The 21,185-nt window shown below is 51.2% G+C and overlaps 8 protein-coding genes across 8 annotated transcripts; 6 read left to right on the forward strand and 2 right to left on the reverse strand.

The window, feature by feature from the left end:
• Window positions 1–163: 163 nt before the first annotated feature.
• Window positions 164–823, reverse strand: AYL99_04745 (hypothetical protein; the record flags this gene model as incomplete). Its single annotated transcript, XM_018836257.1, has 2 exons — window positions 164–420; window positions 526–823. 2 exons carry the CDS (start codon window positions 821–823, stop codon window positions 164–166), a joined length of 555 nt encoding a protein of 184 aa, XP_018693110.1.
• A 309-nt stretch (window positions 824–1,132) lies between these two features.
• Window positions 1,133–7,852, forward strand: AYL99_04746 (hypothetical protein; the record flags this gene model as incomplete). The annotated part of the gene is made up of 1 exon (XM_018836258.1): window positions 1,133–7,852. The coding sequence occupies one exon, from the start codon at window positions 1,133–1,135 to the stop codon at window positions 7,850–7,852; it is 6,720 nt and encodes a 2,239-aa protein (XP_018693111.1).
• A 688-nt stretch (window positions 7,853–8,540) lies between these two features.
• AYL99_04747 (hypothetical protein) lies at window positions 8,541–10,337 on the forward strand (the record flags this gene model as incomplete). The annotated part of the gene is made up of 2 exons (XM_018836259.1): window positions 8,541–9,998; window positions 10,050–10,337. The coding sequence occupies 2 exons, from the start codon at window positions 8,541–8,543 to the stop codon at window positions 10,335–10,337; spliced, it is 1,746 nt and encodes a 581-aa protein (XP_018693112.1).
• Window positions 10,338–11,287: 950 nt separating this feature from the next.
• AYL99_04748 (hypothetical protein) lies at window positions 11,288–13,035 on the forward strand (the record flags this gene model as incomplete). Its single annotated transcript, XM_018836260.1, has 4 exons — window positions 11,288–12,067; window positions 12,121–12,211; window positions 12,262–12,912; window positions 12,971–13,035. The coding sequence occupies 4 exons, from the start codon at window positions 11,288–11,290 to the stop codon at window positions 13,033–13,035; spliced, it is 1,587 nt and encodes a 528-aa protein (XP_018693113.1).
• Window positions 13,036–13,708: 673 nt separating this feature from the next.
• Window positions 13,709–14,904, forward strand: AYL99_04749 (hypothetical protein; the record flags this gene model as incomplete). Its single annotated transcript, XM_018836261.1, has 5 exons — window positions 13,709–13,743; window positions 13,820–13,904; window positions 13,966–14,048; window positions 14,098–14,686; window positions 14,740–14,904. The coding sequence occupies 5 exons, from the start codon at window positions 13,709–13,711 to the stop codon at window positions 14,902–14,904; spliced, it is 957 nt and encodes a 318-aa protein (XP_018693114.1).
• Window positions 14,905–17,084: 2,180 nt separating this feature from the next.
• AYL99_04750 (hypothetical protein) lies at window positions 17,085–19,040 on the reverse strand (the record flags this gene model as incomplete). Its single annotated transcript, XM_018836262.1, has 1 exon — window positions 17,085–19,040. One exon carries the CDS (start codon window positions 19,038–19,040, stop codon window positions 17,085–17,087), a length of 1,956 nt encoding a protein of 651 aa, XP_018693115.1.
• Window positions 19,041–19,769: 729 nt separating this feature from the next.
• Window positions 19,770–20,028, forward strand: AYL99_04751 (hypothetical protein; the record flags this gene model as incomplete). The annotated part of the gene is made up of 2 exons (XM_018836263.1): window positions 19,770–19,878; window positions 19,937–20,028. The coding sequence occupies 2 exons, from the start codon at window positions 19,770–19,772 to the stop codon at window positions 20,026–20,028; spliced, it is 201 nt and encodes a 66-aa protein (XP_018693116.1).
• Window positions 20,029–20,077: 49 nt separating this feature from the next.
• Window positions 20,078–21,112, forward strand: AYL99_04752 (hypothetical protein; the record flags this gene model as incomplete). Its single annotated transcript, XM_018836264.1, has 1 exon — window positions 20,078–21,112. The coding sequence occupies one exon, from the start codon at window positions 20,078–20,080 to the stop codon at window positions 21,110–21,112; it is 1,035 nt and encodes a 344-aa protein (XP_018693117.1).
• Window positions 21,113–21,185: the final 73 nt, after the last annotated feature.

The following is a 21,185-nucleotide window of genomic DNA, read 5'->3' on the forward strand; positions in this document are numbered from 1 at the left end:
AAATCTGACCAAGTGAGGGTCGATGTTCTCTGCAAACTATTGACCTTGAAACAAACATCATCATCAACAATACAGTACATGTCAGCAAACCGGCAAGCGTCCCTTTCCAATCCTGGTATTTGAACGCCGCTCGCAACGAGCTCTATTTGAGACAACTATACCTTTACCAGAATTTGTACCATTGAGCTCTTCTCTTTCGTTCCTTCTCCTCGATATCCGCAGCCGCCGCTACTCGCGCAGCGTCCTCGGCGGCTTTCTCCCGAGCTTTCTTCTCATGCAGCATCCTCATGCCCTGAACAGCCATTGCCATGCCTCTTGCTTCCTCTCGCCGTCGTTGATCGCACCAATAGTACATTCCGGAGGCTGAGAGTGCGAATCCAGCGACTGCCAAGTTGGTGGTGATCAACATTGAAGAAAGTCCTGGCATCAAGTTAGACCCAGAAGGCTCAAGTTTTCGAGGAAGGGTGACTCAAGCACCTCTCAGTATAAATCTGACACCTCCTACTGCCCCTCCAGAAGCTATACCAACAAGCAGTGCATCTCTTGCACATGGTACCTGATACCAGGAAGGGCCTTTTCCTTCGTATGAGAAGTTGAAGGCATCTCTCCAGGTCACCTCGGGAGGTTTGCCACCTGCTGAGTTGTAGGACCCTCCGGGCAAGGTATTTGCTGGCTCCGCGGGATTACCCAGCATTTCCCACATTTTTCCAGCCTGCGTTCTTGGGAAATCATGTTTGGGTTTCGGTCTTGTGAAAGGACGGGCATTTGACTGAGGGTTTTCATCAGCTGGTAGTGTGTTAAGCTGCCGTGTATCGTCTGCCATTGTGAGGGATCGATGTAGTGAATTGATCGATGATCAAGAAAAGCTGCGGAGAAAGACGGCCAATGTGGAGGAAGTGAAGTGGCGCTTCGCGACCAAGAGATCCGCCCTAAGCGCAACGCGCCTTAATTGAGACGCGTCTTGCAACCACGGTCCGATATTCGCGACACGCACATCATGCACACTCATTTTCTCAATCGCTGCATTCTGAGCGTCAGCGACCTTCTCTTGAGGCACATAACATGAACAGCATCTACCAGTAAAGCTGTCGACAGCGATCAGCCAGTGTTCGGACTTCCTCTTCTCGTAACAATGCCCGTCCGAAAACCGTCGCGATATGGCTCGAACGTAAGACTGGGAAAGGATATCTCACGCGGGCGGCGAACCAAGACGATCGATGCCTCTTCACTGCGCGCCACCGAGCGAACATCTCAAGATGAAAAGATTCAGGCCACCCGGCTGGCAAACAGCATCGACGATGCCATGGGCTTCCCTAAGTATGACTCTGGCAAAAGAAGAGTGGGGTGGCTCTACAACATGCACAGCACTTCGATTGAAGACCCAAGAGTACCGGGTGGTCGCGCTGGAGTTGATTTCTACTTTATCGGTGATGACGGTGAAAACTTCAAGGCTACGGTTGACTACGACCCGTACTTCCTGTTGGCGGTGAAAAGAGGCCGAGAAGTTGAGGTCGAGGAGTGGTGCAAGAGGATGTTTGAAGGACTTGTCAAATCAGTCAACCGCATAACCAAAGAAGACCTACAAATGCCGAATCATCTCCTTGGATACAAACGGACATTCCTCCAGCTCACATTTGCAAACGTCTCGGACCTGCTCAATGTTCGCAAAACACTTTTACCCATTGCGGAAAAAAATAAAGAGAAAGTGAATGCAATGGACACATATGCGGAGGTTGCTAGTGCAGCAGCGGGCTTTGATGTGTACGACGAAGACCAAGCGACCGATACTCGACCGAACGGAATTGCAGACGCCAGCGACTACATCGTGGACATCCGAGAATATGACGTTCCATACCATGTTCGTGTTACAATCGACAAGGACATCCGAATTGGAAAATGGTACACCGTCGAGTCTACACATGGGTCGGTCTCCTTGACGTGCCTAGAAGAACGTCTACAGCGCGCTGACCCCGTCGTCCTCGCATTTGATATTGAAACCACGAAGCTGCCGTTGAAATTTCCCGACCAAGTGATTGATCAGATCATGATGATTTCATACATGATCGACGGGCAAGGCTTCCTCATCACGAACAGAGAAATTGTCTCAGAGGACATTTCCGATTTTGACTATACCCCAAAGGCGGAATATGATGGACCGTTCCTGATATTCAACGAGCCAAACGAACGTGCCTGCATCGAACGGTTTTTCTCCCATATCAAGGCAGCTCGACCTACAGTTATCGCAACGTACAACGGAGACTTCTTCGACTGGCCGTTTGTCGAGGCCAGGGCCGGCGTAAATGGCATCGACATGTACACTGAAATCGGATTCCGCAGGAATAATGAAGATATCTACCAGAGCAATTACTGTGTCCACATGGATTGCTTTGCCTGGGTCAACAGGGACAGCTACCTGCCTCAAGGGAGTCGGGGTCTGAAAGCTGTCACAGTTGCAAAGCTTGGGTACGATCCGGATGAACTCGATCCTGAACTGATGACCCCCTATGCAAACGAACATCCTCAAATTCTTGCGGAATACTCTGTTTCTGACGCTGTTGCGACGTACTACCTTTACATGAAGTATATCCATCCCTTTATTTTTTCACTCTGTACAATTATCCCACTCAATCCGGACGATACCCTACGGAAAGGTACAGGTACACTATGCGAGATGTTGTTGATGGTCCAGGCATATCAGAAGAATATTGTGCTCCCAAACAAACACAAAGAACCGAGAGAAGCTTTCTGGGAGGGTCATCTACTCGAGTCTGAAACTTACGTTGGCGGACATGTGGAGAGTATTGAGGCCGGTGTCTTCCGTGCGGACATACCTGTCAACTTTGCCATCGATACGACGGCGATTGACGAGCTCTTGCGCGATCTTGATGCAGCCTTGACGTTTTGCATTACCGTCGAAGAGAAAAAATCTCTGGCGGAGGTTACGAATTACGAAGAAATCCGAGCACAAATTGTTGAAAAGTTGGAAGAACTAAAGAGTACGCCTAACAGAAATGAACGCCCTCTGATATACCACTTGGATGTTGCATCCATGTATCCCAACATCATGACTACGAATCGCCTTCAACCCGATTCTATGATAGCTGAATCAGATTGCGCTGCCTGCGACTTCAATCGACCTGGGAAGACATGTGATAGAAGATTGCCATGGGCATGGAGAGGAGAGTTCTTGCCAACCAAGAGAGACGAATACAACATGATACGCCGAGCAGTGGCGAATGAGACATTTCCCGGAAGAGGCCCCAAAGCACCTAGACGAGCCTTTCAAGAATTGAGTTTGGACGAGCAAGCTGCCGCAGTGCGGAAAAGACTCCAAGAATATTCCAAAAAAATCTACCACAAGATCCATGATTCCAAAACCATCGAACGGGAGGCTATCATCTGCCAAAGGGAGAATCCCTTCTACGTCGACACTGTCCGCGACTTTCGAGATAGGCGGTATGACTTCAAGGGGAAGCAGAAAGTCTGGAAGGGGAAGACGGAAGCACTGAAATCTTCTGGAGCCCCTGGTCAGGAGATTGAAGAGGCCAAAAAAATGATTGTGCTCTATGACTCTTTGCAGCTAGCCCACAAGGTCATTCTCAACTCTTTCTACGGCTACGTCATGCGCAAGGGATCCAGATGGTACTCCATGGAAATGGCAGGTGTCACATGTCTCACTGGCGCGCACATTATCCAAATGGCGCGCGAGCTCGTTGAACGAATCGGTCGACCGTTGGAATTAGACACCGATGGAATTTGGTGTATGCTTCCAGCGACTTTCCCGGAGAATGTCATTTTCACTTTGAAAAATGGCAAGAAGCTGCCGATTTCTTACCCTTGCGTGATGCTCAATCATCTGGTTCACGCCCGTTTCACCAATCACCAGTACCAGAGTCTAGTGGACCCAGCCACTTTCAAGTATGAAACCCATAGCGACAATTCAATCTTCTTTGAGGTTGACGGTCCTTACAAGGCGATGATCCTCCCAACCTCCAAGGAGGAAGACAAGAACTTAAAGAAACGATACGCAGTGTTCAACCACGATGGGAGTCTTGCCGAGCTGAAAGGGTTTGAGGTCAAACGAAGAGGCGAGTTGAAGCTCATCAAAATTTTCCAGACTCAGATTTTCAAATTCTTTCTGGAAGGGAGCACTTTAGCGGAAACATACGCAGCAGTAGCCCGTGTGGCAAACCGCTGGCTTGATGTCCTACATTCGCATGGGTCCACGCTTGCTGATGAAGAGCTCATTGATTTGATTTGCGAAAATAAAAGCATGACCAAAACGCTTGAAGAATATGGAGGTCAGAAATCAACATCGATTACAACAGCAAAGCGACTGGCAGAATTTCTGGGAGATCAAATGATCAAGGACAAAGGCCTGAATTGCAAATATATCATTTCCGCCAGACCCAGGAATACACCCGTCACAGACCGAGCCATTCCTGTTGCGATCTTTTCGGCCGATGATAGCATTAAACGCTTCTTCTTGCGGAAGTGGCTTAAGGAAGATCCGTCGGATATGGATCCCAGAACAGTAATCGACTGGGACTACTACCTGGAGCGCCTTGGTTCTGTCATCCAGAAGCTCATAACAATCCCTGCTGCTTTGCAGAAGATCAGAAACCCTGTGCCACGTGTCGCGCACCCGGACTGGTTGCAGAAACGGATTACCGCAAAGGACGACAAGTTTAAACAGAAGAAGATGACCGACCTGCTTGAGAAGAGACCCCTTACCGAGCGTTCTGTCAATCTCTTGGATCATCAACTGCTTGCCAGTAGAGACATCGAGGACGCCCTCGGCACTCAACTGAAGCACCCGGAGCAAGTCACCAAACCTGCAAAACGAAAGGCCTCGGAACCAACCAGTCGCAATCTTGTGGATGCTCTTCCGCCTTCCCCTTCTGAGGCTCCATTGATTGATGAAGACTATCGAGGTTGGCTCCAGTATCAGAAGAGAAAATGGAAGTCACAAAAGCAAGCCAAAGCCCGACGACGTCAATTGTTCGGGGAACGACCAAATGTGGCTACAGATTCCATTAGCAGCTTCTTCCGCAACCAAGCCGAAATGATGTACACCAATACCTGGCATGTTCTGCAACTACGTCAAGGGGATTCACCTGGTGAAGTGACAGCGTTTGTGGTTATTGGCAAGAAGATTCACACGTTACATATCAAGGTCCCCCGCACGCTGTATCTCAATCTCAAGGGAGAAGAGCTTCCCAATGTCGACATTCCCGGCTGCGATGTTGAAAAGGTCAACCATGTGTTACCGAATGGCCATCTGTCGGTGCACCTGTTTCAATTGACGATGCCTGAGGACACTTATTTGCGGGAAGAAGAGTCAGTATCGTTGTTGTGCAATCACCCCAGTGTTGAAGGTGTCTATGAGCGTCAGTTGCCGCTCTTTATGCGCGCCCTATTAAAACTGGGAAACATGTGCTCCGTCGATGAGAGTCAGAAAGGTGTTCTTGGGAAGGGCCTTGAACAGGGCTTTGATCTGGCATCTCTGCTCAAAAGTGATGCCCAGTCGACATACCTGGAAGACCCGGCTTCCTTCGGGTATATCTACTTGTATCACGTTGCTTCTGGCGACAGGAATGTGTTCGCTCTTTTCTCCACCACCAGACAAGACGCGCATATTATCGTTTTGAGTCGAAGTCGCGATGCACAGATCCCGAATGCTGATAAAATCTATGCTGAACTGTATCGTCAAAAAGTCCAGGACGAGGCTCTGGTGCAGACTATCTTCGAATATCAGCCTGGCATAAATGTCAAGGTTTCACAAGTGACGACCAGAAGAAAAGCGCACCTTGAGCTGGCGGATGTGCTGAAAAAGTGGCGGTCGGACGAGACGAAGCCGACAATAATTCTCCTCCAGACAACCGCACACAACAGCTTGATTCACGATGTCCGCCCCATTAGGGATTACCCTGTCATACTTCTCCCGGCGGAGCAATCTGACATAGATCTCCCTTCACTGTCTTGGCAGGCCCATGCCATCAGGCAGTTAATCTCTCACTATTTCAACGTGTCAGGGTGGGTGGTGCATCTGATTGAGCTTGCTCGATACGGTGGAGTACCTCTGTGCAATCTCGAAAGGGACGATCCTCGGTTCCTCATCGACCTAGCCTATGCGCGGAGGTTGAAGAGGAGCAATGTCGTCCTGTGGTGGTCCGATCAAGCTCGCCCAGATCATGGTGGACATGAGCGCGATGATATTCTAGGCCCGCTCAACGAAATAGTTGAGATGCCCTCAATTAATAACCCAGGAGCCTACACCTCTGTATGTGTCGATGTATCGGTGCAGAACCTAGCAATCAACACTATATTGACCTCATCCATAATCAATGACCACGAAGGCTCTACGGAATCTGTCGCATTTAACCCAACAGTCGACGAAGAAAATCCCCTCAACTCCAACATGGTGAAGTCGAATGGGGGGTTTGCGCATGCAGCGCTCGAGGTACTGCGAGACATGGTCAAGTCATGGTGGGCAGAAGCTTGTGGCGGTCATCGACTTGCAGACGTAATGGTGCAAAATCTGCTCCGATGGGTTGAGGCTCCTTCTTCCTTTCTCTACGATCGACACCTCCATTACTATGTGCAGATGATGTCCAAGAAAGCGCTGCAGCAACTCATCACCGATTTCCGCCGAGTGGGTTCACAGGTTGTTTTTGCAAGCCCGACACGGTTACTCCTTCAGACGTCGAAGCAAGAGGTCGAGAACGCATATGCGTATTCACAGTACATTCTCAAGTCGATCCAACAGAAGCCTCTGTTCCATTTCCTTGGGCTCGAGGTGAAAGACTACTGGGATATTTTGCTCTGGTACGACGCATACAATTACGGCGGCAAGGGCACTCCCACAGTTACAGAGCGAACCAATCATTCCAGTCTCGAAACCGTTGTGCATTGGCAACTTTCACAATTCCTGCCCCTGCCTTTACAGCCTGTATTCGATGACTGGGTAATTGTCTTCATCGAGTTGATGCAAAACTTGAAAAGACCGTCAAACTCATCCCAAAGCACACCTGCTATTCGACCTACACAACTGCCCTCTTCATTCATCAGTTTGACAGAAGATCCAACCAGCACTGAGATTACAACCGTCCTACAAGACGAGTTTTCCAAGCCCCTCAAAAAACAAATCACAAGTTTGATCCGGCGTCAACGGGAGGAATTATTGCACCCGGAACTGGCCAGCGATTGGATGTTCCCATCTCTGCCAGGAGGGACTCTGGAGTCAAGTGATCCGCGCCATCCACATGACCCAGTGCTGGAACTGGTAAAATCACTCATGCAGATAATCTCCTTGTCGAAATCTCTTCAACTCGAAGCGCGGCTTCTCCGCAAAGAGCTTCTCGCCTTATTCGACGTCCGCGAGTTTGGGAAAGAGGCCCGCTTTGAAAATCCTAGTGCGAGTTTGCGCTTCGAGAATCTCATCTGCGACACATGTACCATGACTAGGGACCTGGATCTGTGCCGTGATGAGGATATTCTACCGGACCTCAACGAAAGTGGGGTGGGGACGAGCAATAAACCTTGGATCTGTAATAGTTGTGGGGCGGAATACAACAAAATCGTGCTTGAGGAGAAACTGATAGCGAGGGTTCAGTCGATGTTGTTAACCTGGCAGGCACAAGATATCAAATGCAAGAAGTGTGGTGGTCTGCAAGGCGACGACAGTGTGTTTGCAGATCATTGTTCATGCGGCGGAGAGTGGATTGCAACCGTGGATGTGAAAGATATAAGGTCGAGGTTGAAGGTCATGGATCGAGTAGCCGGTATATACGGGTTGAGGATGATGAAGGCTGTTGTGGAGGAGGTCAAGACTATGTGTACGATATCATGAGTATATGGGACACGAAGAACCAGCCTCGAGCACTATTTAGGACCATTGCTTTAGGAAACTGTGCCTAGGATGGAGTTGAAACCAGGACCCTGCTGGCTTTAGCTGGCATGATAGCTCGGACTCCAGGTGCATTGCCACGAGCGGAAACGACCAGATGTAGCTACGCAATACCCGTGGGAGACAAGCCGCTGCGCAACCATGTGTTCAGCCTAATTAATTGGTTGGAGGCTTCCCTTCTGTGTACATAGACTAGCAGAAGACCGACATTGTGTAGAGGAGATTTGGCTAGCATGGAATAGGCTAAGCGCACATGTCTGCAAGGCTGTGAACACGAGGCTGCCAAGGTCAAATGGGGTCAACGCAAGACGACCTGTCCAACTCTTCGGGTATACCACCGCTGTGCTGCGTATCCGGTTCGACGGGTTCCGGCTGTTTCCCCCCCTTTTGTTGCAAGTATACTTCGATACTCCATCCTATATCCCCATCTTTCTGCTGAATATTGAGCGGCATGGACTATTTTGCGATGAGATGAAGTGCGATGCAATGAAGTGACATTACTCCCCCAGAGACTCTCTTCCTCCGCTGTTATCCTCTTCGCAGACTCAAAGAAGCTACCACTTGCCGTCTGAATTAGACGCTTCATCTTGGCTCTTCATTCCATTGCCCCTTTCGGTCTCATCTGCCCAATATGGACGGCGCGGCGCAGAACCGACCGACGCAGCCTGCGCCGCAACAACAGGCGTCCTTGATCCGACCCGAGCAAGTCCAGAGACTGCCCCAGCTCAACCCGACCCAGAAACAGCAGTTCGAGCAAGGTGTGAGGAGGTTTTGGGAGATTCTCAATACCACTCCTCAAACGGATCCCAAATACACTGAGGCATACACAAACCTTGTAAAGACTTCCAGCCAACTCAGAGCGGGGATGAAACAATGGCAGCAGCGCAAACAAATGGCTCAACAACACGCGGCACAACAGGCCTCGGCGCAGGCGCAGGCACAGGCACAGGCACAGGCACAAGTGCAGGCACAGGCGCAGGCGCAGGCACAGGCACAAACGCAAGCACAGGCACAATCACAGCCACCTAGAGTGACAGGCCAATCTGGTCAAGCACCGGCCGGGGCTGGACCAGGCCAGAGCGGAGGAAGTGCGGTACAGTTCAGTCAGCTTTTGCCCGAGATCCAACGAAAAGTGAACGAGCAGCACTTTTACTATCCTCCGGCCATGACCAAAGGCACTGAGGGCGCCGATGTGTGGTTGCGCGAGGCAAAGGCTAGGTTGGGTCAAGCCTTGCAGAGGCTTCAAGTCGCCAAGCAAAAGAAGGCCGAGTTTCAGCGACAGGCCCAACAGCGACAAGCGGCAGGGAATCCCCTGACTGCCGCGGAAACTGAGGTTTATAACAACAAGATTGCGCAGTGCGACCGGGCGGTCAACGAAAGCACTGCGTTCATGAAGAAATTCAATGAGCAGCAGGAACAATTTCGAGCCGCGCAGCCCCAACACCAGTTCTCGAAACAAGCTGTACCCGCTAGTGAAGGAGCAGATCCCGCTGCCGCACCTCTGATACAACCTAGTGCCCAAGGCCCTACTGCCCATTCTATCAGTAGTGCCGTGTCTGCTGCACGTAACCAAGCAAGCGCCTCACAACTTCAAGCGGGCAGCCCGACGGCACTTGCACCTCAAGTCGGTCCCAACACGGGCACAGGCACTTCTCAGACGCCCGTTACAGCGACCCAGGCGCAGTTTCCCCAAGTTGGTCAAGGGGATACGTCTGCAGGCCCTCGCCCACCGTCCCATCAAGGTCAAGCCATGATTCCTTTGCAACATGCCGCGTCCGCGGGCGTGAATCCTCACCCACTTAACACCAGCATCAATGGCATCAAGACGGCAACTTCTAACATTACCAAGAATTTACAAGTTACCGAGCCTAAGCCCGTCCCCATGCCGCCATCTCGACCAACATTGACGGGCGGCGCTGGAGTGGGACTGCCCGGTCAGCTTGCACAGCCTGCCATCACCGCACTCCCCGGCTATGTTTTGGAGTCGAGTGAAGATGGGAGAATCCTGTCCAAGAAGAAGTTGAACGAACTGGTGCGCGAGGTTTGCGGCCCTGGTCCGGACGAACAGCTCGATCCCGAAGCTGAAGAAGTAAGAAATGGGTGACGTTAAAGTTGATACTATCTGCTAACTCGCGATCAGATTTTCCTTGCCATCGCCGATGATTTCGTTGACGAGCTTGTCTCATCAGCATGTAAGCTTGCAAAGCTCCGCGGCTCGTCGAGTCTGGAATTGCGCGATATTCAGATCGTCCTCGAGCGCCAATACAACATTCGCGTGCCGGGGATTTCGACCGACGAAATTCGAACCGTGCGACGACCACAACCTGCGCCAGGCTGGGCGCACAAAATGAGTGCAGTCCAAGCTGCCAAACTGACAGGCGGCGCAACCGCGACGGCTGCATCTGGCGCCAGTGGAAAGGAGAACTAAGCATGTTTACGCTCGAATGGGTATGTAATCACGATTCATGACAATATGCACGTGTTGAAAGCGTGCGTGCGTGGACGCATGGAACCGCAGGATCGGCGTATGTTTTGCATTACTAGGAGCCCAGGAGGACAGGCGTCCTAGAGGGGTTGCAAAGGATTGTCATCGAACTGTCATTCGGGTTGTGAGATACCACACATGGGCCAGAGGTCCCGAAGATTTCGAGGTCTTCATATCCAGATCTTTGTTGCTCCTGCGTTCAGATCCACTGTCCAAAGATTGCCACGGAACGCCTTCCAGTGCAGTCTAAATCGCTGCTGTCAATTGCTGACCAGTCATGTCCTGATCCCGTGCGAAGCCGGCACGTGGGTACGACAACGCATGATGCGCAACCCTTGAGCTCCAGGCCACCAAAGTCCGTGTGTCTTTTTTGCAAAGTACCAAGCAGACAAGACGGGTCTGAAACTGCTGCCCAAAACTTGACGGACGCCATACCCAGTAGAAATTGGGTCCCTGGGCACAAAAAGGCCCAGGAGGCTGGAGGGGGCCCGGGGGGCGCTGTCTCGTCTACTACTAATTAGTACCTAGTAATATTGCGAAGCGGCACCAAGCGCCCAATGAACCCAATCAACTGGGGACGGTGCAGCGACGTCATCAGCAGCCCAACTCACTGCCACTCTATTAAATGTCCCCCCCCCATCAGTGACCGAGTAGCGTGACCCGTCACAATCCTGCTGCCACTCTGTAAGACTCTTCATATTGAGCGTCGCCCGCCTTCCAGCAGAGAGTCTCTCTTCACCTGTCTTGGACCTAGCTTGACAATCTCACATAGTGCGGAATTGAGAATAGGCGTCGTTTTACCGTCGTGCTCATTTGTCTCATCCTCCAAGATTCTTCGTCATCCAGGATCGTTATCGAAAACCTTTCCATCCAGACGGATCCACGCAGCCAGCATGTCGAGGTATCGCGGCGATCCCCGTTACTCTGACGGCACTCTTCCGTACCGCGACCCTGCTCCTCAGAGATGGGATACCGAGCGTTTTGTGCGTGAACGAGAAGTGCGCGCCCCGGCCCCACCGGTCATTGATCAACGCCCTCCATACGCCGATTACCCACCTCGCCGTGCTCCGGTCTATGAGGATCAGAGATACTATGAGGAAGATCGATATGGCCCTCGTGGTGCCAGCGAGCGGAAGTATTTTGAGGAAACCGATTTCTACGACCCACGGGCGCAGCGCGGCCAGGTAGTTCCGTACGCCCCTGAGCGACCGCCCAGACCGGACCCCATCCCACGACCAGGCATCATTCGCCGCCAGTCCAGCTTGGATACGTTCGACCGCCGGCCAGCCAGACGCTTTGACGACTATGACGATGGACCTCGCCCTCAACGGGGGCTTCCCCCAAGAGAATTGATCGCTGTCCGGCCGCCTTCACCCAGACGGTACCCTAGATATGATGAGAAAGTTTACGAAGATATACGTGTGCAAGACCCGGACTATTATGGGGATGACGGCTTCAGGGAGTATCGGGAGCGCGAGTGGGTCAAACGGAGAAGCAGAAACAGCAGCCCTTCTCCCGAACGCCGTACTGTGAGGGAAGAAGAAATCATCGAAGAACGCAAAGAGGAGATCATCGAGGAAAAGCCGTATCCACGACGAGGGAAGACACGCATGCCAAAAAGACTGGTTCACACTAAAGTGCTGTTTGATCTGGGCTATCCGTACTATGAAGAGGTGAGAATGTCGACTTGGCCCAAAAATTCCCGCCACAAAACTGACCACCACAGGACGAACGAACGATCATAATTGAAAAGGCGTTGGGTCCAGACAATATTGATGAGATCTTCAGCAAGAGCAAGGAATATCGCGAGAGAGAAGGTAAGCCATTTCGGCCCTGCATATGTGAAACGGATGTCTGAGAGTTGCAGTGACAACCACTCGGCTCATTGAAGCTCCGCCCTCTGTGGCACCCAGCATCCGCGCGCCTAGCGTACATGGGGGCGAAGTGATAATTGAGAAGACTGAGAAAAGAGAGGAGATCAAGACTATGCCACTAGCAGAAGCCCCCCGGTCTGTGCGCGAATGGGATGGCCTCTCGGTTCGGTCTCCATCTCCAAAATCCCACCGGTCACGGTCTCGAAGACGGTCACGCCGCGGATCTTCCCCTGAAATCGTAAAGGAGACCGTCGTGGAAAAGAAAGAAGTCATCAAGGAGGTCTCTCCCGCACGGACGCATCGATCTCACACCACGCACCGCCGAGGGTCGTCCGTCAGTGATGAAACGATTATCGAGCGAAGAATTACTCGCGAAGAAATCGAAGATTCCAACTCGGTTCATGTTGGTCCGCTCGCACTGGTAGTTGATCGCAAGCCCCAACGCAGTGAACGCGATATCAAGGACGAAATCCGCAGGCTAGAAGCTGAGAGGCGAGAGTTGAGGCGCGAGAGACGGTACGAGCGCGAAAGTGGAGAGATCATCAAGATTGAACGGGTCCGTGACAGATCTCCATCACCTCGCGGAGAGGTCATCATTGAGAAACGAGGCGACGAGGTTCTAGAGGTCAAGAAGGATCGGAGAGGTAGGATGTCGTTGATCGTCAAATGAACCAGTTTTCTTGATTGACCGGCGTTGGACAGGTCGCTCACGCTCGGCTGCCCCCAGCCCGGCAATCATCAAGGCCATGATGGCTACTCTGACCTGAAAGCACTTCTGTCAGACCTGCACATTATGGATTTGTCGAAGGACCTTCAGGGCGGAGTTTCCAGGACCGGCATAGATATCATCCACATATCTGCGCCAGTCCCTTCGGGTTTTTTTTGGCTAGGCTAGGATTGATCTACACATGACAAAGTTTCGGGGCGACTCTTGCCCATTTGAGCAGAGTACGGCACCAGACGGAGGATACGACATGATGTCGCACGGTTTTGACAAACGGCTGGCATGATCAAGTAAAGTTTGACGAATCTCATATATGGACTTGTTAGGTTGTGGACGATGGTGGACTCAATTTTTGAAATATGGATAGATATGAGGTGGACGATTATATCATACATTCGAATGTCATGAGAAAGTCTACGAATGATGCTGAGAAACTTTTGTGCTTTGAGCCCCCTAGCGATGTTCCTATTGTATGCGAGACGAGGACGAGCCTATGGGTTGCCGGAGTGAGGTGCATATGTGAACAAACACTTCCCCACGCCCCCAGCGCTGGTTTGATCGATGTCAGCCTGCATCCCATAAATCTGTCTTCCTCTCCAACAAACAAATCGTTCACACTGCCCTCAGTCCATTGCCTCTTGATTGCCTAGGCTACAGATTCGTATTGGATCCGCCACCCTTGTTCTCTTTTTGGCCCTGAGCAAACTGCTACGACCATGGACAAGTTTTCTGCGTTTGGGAAGAACATTAGGTGCGCCCCCTAGCGATTGAGCCCTCGACCAAATCGCCCATCCCAGAATTCCCACTGACCCGTTGATTGTTGTCAGCTCGGCGTTCAATTCCACTGTTACGCCGTCCTGGCAACGAAGTCAACAGTATCTCAAGGAGCAGTTCGGAAATGCCGAAGATAAGGTGCGCACTGTTCAACAGCACTCAACACCTGAGCGTAGTCTACTGACCGAGAAACTTTCAGACCGAATTGCCGGCAGACTACCTTGAGCTCGAGAAACGAGTTGACGCATTGAAGCAAGTCCATCAAAAGCTGCTTGATGTCACGTACGAATCCCGCAAATCAACGCTGAGATTGGTGTTGACAAGTGTCTAGCAAGCAATACCAGAATGAAGCCTACGACTACCCTCCCAATATCCGCGAATCCTTTGGCGATCTCGGCCGCAGCATTTCGGAGAAGGTGACGCTCCTCTCCAAAGCTCACAATGCATCCGAAGCAGCAACCGCCTTCACTGCTCCTCCCTCGGCGAAGCCTCAGCCCAAGACATTCAACCATGCCATTGCCCGAGCCTCGCTTGCAAGCTCCCAGATGCTCAAACAGTCCAACACTTCAGGTACTGGCGAAGATCCACTGGCAAATGCCTTGGAGAAATATGCGCTTGCCGAAGAGAAAGTGGGCGAAGCTCGATTGGCGCAGGACCAGGCCATCCAGTCGCGGTTTCTTGCTGGATGGAGTACGACGCTGAACACCAACATTCAGTTCGCGACCAAGGCGAGGAAGGCAGTCGAGAATAGCCGCTTGTTGTTGGACAGCACCAAGGCAGCCAAGAAAAGTCAAGTTCAGGGTCGCGGCATGAATCCGGACGATGAGACCGCCTTGAGCGAGGATGCTCGTGCCGAGATCGAGGCCAAGGAAGACGATTTTGTCTCGCAGGTGGAGGAAGCACAAGGCGTAATGAAGAATGTGAGTACAATCTGCATGACGAGCCGTTACTACGATGGAACTGACCTCAACAGGTTCTGGACACGCCCGAACCGCTCCGCAACCTTGCAGACTTGATTGCTGCGCAACTCGAGTACCATAAGAAAGCATACGAGATCCTATCCGAATTGGCACCAGAGATTGATCAACTCCAGGTTGAGCAGGAGAGCAACTATCGTAAAAGCAGAGAGGGTGCTTGATCTTGTCACGGTTATCGGCTGCATTGCTTTGTATTTCCAGGTGCTGTTGTCCTCTCAGCAGTGGGATGAATGGAACAGGGGGAACGTATTCCAACTTAGATCTACATACCAACTTTCATTTGTCACTATTGCTGTACGCGTAGATGTTGTTGCCAGGGACGATCCTGTCACTTCCTCTGACCAGTTGATGTATTAAATGGTTGCCGAAGATTTCCCGCTTTCGGTACAACTTTCGTTCCTTCAGGTTGAAGCTTTATCCGCATTCGACGTGCAACTTGAGTTCTGCTCTTTCAACCACGAGTATCCAGCAGCTGTGTACCGACACAAATTGGCCTGCCTCTCCAAGCAACAGATCACATATACCCTAAATCATACCACCCTCCTTCTCGGCAAAGCGCCTCGCATCACCTTGCACGATCGTCGCGGGCATTTCCTACGACCCCAGTATATCGCAGCTTTCTGTCACCACGCAGTGCCCCTAAGAGGATTTGACCCCAAGAGATTAGGGACATATACACAAGATGGCAAACGGGTAGGTTCAGATCGTACACCCACCGAGTATGACCACAAGATTTCGCATTCGCAATCTCGAATCTTCTTTCACACTTCGCCCAACAACTGAATCACGAGGGGACGCCAGCCAGTCCACGTGAGGACGACACGAGTTGGTTCTCGGAACAACATGAACTCAGGGGGGGTCTGAATCATCGACTCTCCAGACTCTTACATCTCAAGTGGCGGCAATCAAGCTCTGGTCGCATCGTTGGAGCAGCATGACCTTCTACCTGCTTGTGGTGCCGGATGCTGTACCCGATGTGCTTTACACCCTCTCATCACCCTATGTCCTCCTTTTTTTTTGCGCTCACCACTTCAACAATTGGACTACCCGTTTATGCGGTGAATGACGTCGGAATCGAGCTAATACATGGACTCTTACCGCAGGTGGTCTATTCTCATCGGCCTGATCGTCATTGTCGCCCTCAGCGTCGCCGCATGGTTCCTGAGTCCAAAGGGCGAAAATCAAACGTACGTTACAAATCTATTTCTTGACATCAACTGCTCAATACGCCTCCTCGTCAAGTTGACGACCCCTGGCGGAGCAAAATCAACTATTAGAATATCCAAACTGCTTTCAGGAAGTTTCAAATTGTTTGGACGTCTCATACTGACTTTAGCTACTCTAGAATATGGAGAAGCACCCTCATTCTAAGCTTTGCAAGTTGTTATATCATGTGGGGTACGTATCATGTTCTTCATTGTGACATTTTTTGCTGGCCTCATTCGCGGGCTAGCGGCCACGATCACCGGCAAGACCTGAGTATTGCCATCTTCGGCATCTTAGGTGTCGAAGAGGAGCAGCCTATGGGATTCCGGCCTATGGGATCCCGGCCTGCTGAATATCTCCGCTTGTGAGGCGGTAGGCTGACTTCATGTGGTAACACAGCAATAACGTTCTTCGCACAATGGCACCCCCTAATCGAGCCGCGAATGGCGAAATTGAGGCATGGATATGCCGGTGGAAGCTGAGCAGAATCAAACTTAGGGAAATCCCTCAACCTGGGCCGGGTTCAAGGCAGGACAAAGAATGGAAAGAACCATCCGCGGCTGAATTCTTGCACGATCGTGGTTTCGCGGCGTGGTATGGATGAAAGCTTCGTGTATAAGATAATGTTTCATGTGTAGGAAATGGATCGCCATGAGCCGCACATGCTACGGGTGCTATCAAGGCTGGACTCCTGAGCATAAAACAAGATCCTTTCATCCGGTTTACTGGCACATACTAGGCACTATGAGGATGACGGTTGGTCAGTGAGTTCAATCCTGATATGCCAATGCAGACTCTCCTGGTGTTAAACGGCTATGTACAATGGAAAAAATGCTCACGTTACTGCCAGTGTTGTATCAAATGCGGTCCCAGGGGCTAGAAGAGTCTTCTCGAAACGAAGCCCAGCTTTCTAGTCTCCATTCCAGGGAAGACACAGAGCACCCTAGGTTTTTTTATCGTCTTGGGAATGAGGCCCGTCGCGGCAATGCGTTTATGCATGCCCAAGCGAACGGTTGCCCCAGATCTTGAAAGGTCCAACAAGAGAATTGGTTTGAACTAGGCCTTGTGGCCACATAAAAGAACTGCGATTCATCCGTGATCTTGTTGGAATCTGATTTCGGAATGCGAGATCCGTTCAGCCTTCATTGCTATTCCCCGTCTCGCCCCGTTCCGCCTGGTCGTCTTCTTGCAGCGTATCACACTCGAGGTCATCCGTGGTTTCCTCCACCGAGATTCTCACTTCATCGACTGGAGGTTCATGCTCTTCTTCCTTCGTCTTGGCTTCAACTTCAGCATGATCGACTGGCAAAGACTCATCCTCGGGCCCAATTGATGACGTGGGCTCCGTCCGAATTGGACTCATACTTTCATTATCCTCAACACTTTTATCATCCTTATCCCCTGCACTCTTACCAACGACCGCTTCCCTCATCTGCACTGTTGCCGCACTGTCAGTAGCTTGACTTTGCCTCTGAGAATCGATCAAATTTTCATCGTCCAGATCGTGAATATGGCCAAGTATCGCCCCAAGAACGTCATTTCCACTCGTCCTTATCGAGCCACCGGAAGGGGACGTGATTTTCTGAACACCTTCATCTTGGAATGGGTCGATTGTTTGTTCTATGGGTGTTTCTACCGTCATTGGTCTATCTTTGTCGTTCGTGGTGGCTGTAATATCGATCGTGTTCGGGTCAACATCTCCGCCTGCTGTCGTGGATGATGGCTCAGGATTTTGGGAATCCATATGCACGGACAACGGGTCAATATCCTCCGTTGTGCCAGTGGGGGTGGGATCCTCCGACGTACGAGGCTCGTATTTCGGCACGGTGGAGGTAATGTCAAGCTTTGGCAAGAGACGCTCAGGGGAAATACCTTTATTCCTGACCTTTCCCCTGTTATCCCCTTTTGGAGGCGAGACGTTGCTTTCTGGTATCTCGACAAGTTGAGGTGGCGGGGGTGGATTCTTCGGCGCGGCTATACTGCTTTTCGGATGCTCTTCCTCCTCCTCTTGGCCCTCAGCGATAGTGGCTACATGACTCCCAGTGCTTGGGGTGTGTTTATGTCTTCGTGTCGTTGCGCCCGTGCTGACTGTCGTCGCGGCCACCGGCATAGTGATATCGGGTAATGTGGAGCCAGTTGAGGACTCGTCTGACGCGGAACCCCCTGCAATGTCTCTCTGAAGGATCTGTGGCCGTAGCCCACCTTCACGATCAATAGTGGCTTCATGGACTCCTTCAGCTTCGGTTGGAATTGTATAGCTGTCCTCGGGGATGAGATGGTACTCATCACAAACGACTTTGAAAAGCACGTACAAGCCGTATGTAGCTTCGACAGACCAAAAAACATCACGATGTTGAAACCAAGCATGTGCAAATATACGATACACTCGCCGAAAGATATTGGTTAGTTGTCGCATGCTTTGCATGACATTGCCTGCTTCCGAACCCAGCGCCAACCGCGAGGGGAAATGCTTCGGGCTGGTTAGCACATTCGCAGCCCAATCGAGGGTGTGGTTGCAATAGTCGATAGCACAGCATGATTTGGGCGGCTCGTGTACGGCACAGAGATACTGCCATTCACTGGCACGCATTTCAGGACACGTCTGAGCAGAACAGGGCGGGGTGTCGTTCATCAGGAATATTGAGACAATGTTGGCTTTTTGAGTAAGAAATCGACAGAGTTCATACAGCCACAGGTTTCTATCCACGAACTCGTTGTCATTGATTTGTGGAGGCGTGGCAAGTTGCAGCGCAGACTCTTTTGTGATTGGAATGGTATGTGTGGACTCCGGCGTGTGAGTGAGGTGAGCGTACAGGGATTTGAGATGTTCTTGAAGTTGGAATGGCGAGTCAAGCTGGCTCAATGGAATTAGAGGAGGGCCCAGAGCCATGTCTGCAGCTTTTGTTCCCGGCCTTATCCTCCTTGCTGCTCCTTCGTCTGGTTTCGATGTTGCTTCAAGCGATAATTCTTTGGAGAGGTCAACACCCGGGCTTTTAGGGCCGAATTGGACCTCTGGGATTGGCGGAGGAGACGGTAGGCGAGGGGAGCTGGATGGCGAGACACCGGATCTCGAGGGTGTAACGGCAGTCATTGTGAATGTGGGTGGCAAAGTTGGGTTCGTCCAACAGTCAAGTGTGTGTATCGCAATGGTTTCGGCGCTTCACGCGTGGGTGCTGCTCGCCTCTTCAATGTGGGAGAAGGATATCTCTATTGATATACAATGCCGTTCCTCCCGATGTAACCTCGCTAGCTCCTTTTCATGGCCGTCCGAACCTGAGCAGCTCTTCTTTGATGCCGGGCAGGGCACAATTAGCTAAGGGTCAATGCGGTCGCGTTGTCGCAGAGAGCAGGCCAGAAGAGTGTTCTTGGTGGATCGAAAATAGTGGTGCTCGCATAGCCGGGTCAGAAGACCGAGTACTTCAGTCGAGCAGAAGGGCAAAAGAGGGTTATCTACTGAGGGAGGAAGTCTAGCGTCTCCTACAGGGTGAAAGGAATAGTTTGATAGTCGAACTGAGAAGCGCAGTCGCAAGAGCCACGGTTTCGGATGAGTTGCCCTTTGCGTCCTATAAGGTTTCAAGATCGACAAGAAACCGGGCGCTAAACCTTAATACCTTGTCCGCTACGATCCTCGGTTGATATTCCTCATCGGTGCGTCGACCAGGAGGGTGGGACACAATAGAGGCAAATCGGTTGTAATTAGGATGAAAGGTGCTGTACGGATCTACGTATTATCAGTTTCAACATCGCCTCAATCATCCACGTCGCGGGAATCACCTTGGTGCTGGATGACTTTGCGCCTGTCAAAGGCCGACTCGCGGAAATGGAGGACGATGAAATACCTGACCTGGTTGAAGTTTCTCAGAATGGCGGCACCTCCAGCGCTCTGAGAGATGGTCCTGAAAGAAAGGTGCCCATCACTATCATAACCGGTAAGGATACACTCCAGGACAAGTCATTTGCGGCCTCAGTTGACAGGACAAATTGCAGGCTACTTGGGAGCTGGGAAGACTACTTTGCTCAACTATATCTTGAGAGCCGAGCACGGCAAGAAAATCGCAGTTATTTTAAACGGCATGTGACAAGATCCGCATTTCCCTTTCTACAAGCTCGGCTTTAAAGACTTTTTTCATGTTTTCTAATGCTATCTCTCGGTCCACAGAATTCGGAAACACCACGGATATTGAAAAATCCCTGACTATCAATCAGAACCACCAAGCCACAACAGAATGGATCCCTCTGGCCAATGGCTGTATCTGCTGCAGTGTTAAAGACTCCGGAGTTGCAGCACTGGAGTCTCTCGTTGAGCGCCAGAAGGATTTTGATTACATCTTGCTGGAGACTACAGGTGTTGCGGATCCAGGGAATATTGCGACTATGTTTTGGCTCGATGAAGGGCTAGGAAGCAGTATCTACCTTGACGGCATCGTGACAGTAGTTGATGCGAAAAACATCCTCAAAAGCCTTGACGAACCTGCGCCAGAAGAGTTACCACAAGCTGAGTCCGACGGCCATCACGACCACGGGTTCCCTCTGCTCACAACTGCTCATCTCCAGATCTCCCATGCGGATGTGATAATTCTCAATAAGACAGATCTTGTCTCACCAGCCCAGCTTTCAGTTGTTCAAGCTAGAATAGCTTCTATCAACAGCTTAGCGCGCATAGTCACGACAAAACACTCTCGTGTCACGAACCTCAGTGGAACCATCCTCGATTTACAGGCATACTCGACGTTCCCCTCCGGTTACAGCATGTCCACCACCAGCGGTAACTCGATACCCGACTTCGCCTCCAAGGGTCATTCTCACCTAGACCCAACACTTTCCACGGCCACATTTACCCTGCCTCCGTTTGATCCGCAAAAGCTACACCTGCTCTCAGGCTGGTTGGAGACACTGCTCTGGGACGCGGAGGAGTCGCAGCTGGGAAATGAGCGGAAATACGAAATTCATAGAACAAAGGGGCTGATCAGGTGTACAGATGGAAGCACCAGAGTTGTACAGGGTGTGAGGGAAGTTTTTGAGATCATTAACTTGCCGAAGCCAGAAGCTGGTGTTACCAAAGACGAAGACGCGACTACAGAAACGGGCAAGATCGTGTTCATTGGGAGGAACCTGGATTTGATCACAGAATTGAAGGTTGGTAAGGACGACAGCACTGCTTAATTGAACGGGCTGATGCAGAAACAGCCACGTGTTGGGCCCAAGATGGCCACTCAGGAAGTAGAAGAAGTTGCCA

This window comes from Fonsecaea erecta, assembly GCF_001651985.1.
Source record: "Fonsecaea erecta strain CBS 125763 chromosome Unknown Scaff4, whole genome shotgun sequence".
Classification (NCBI taxonomy): Eukaryota; Fungi; Ascomycota; class Eurotiomycetes; order Chaetothyriales; family Herpotrichiellaceae; genus Fonsecaea; species Fonsecaea erecta.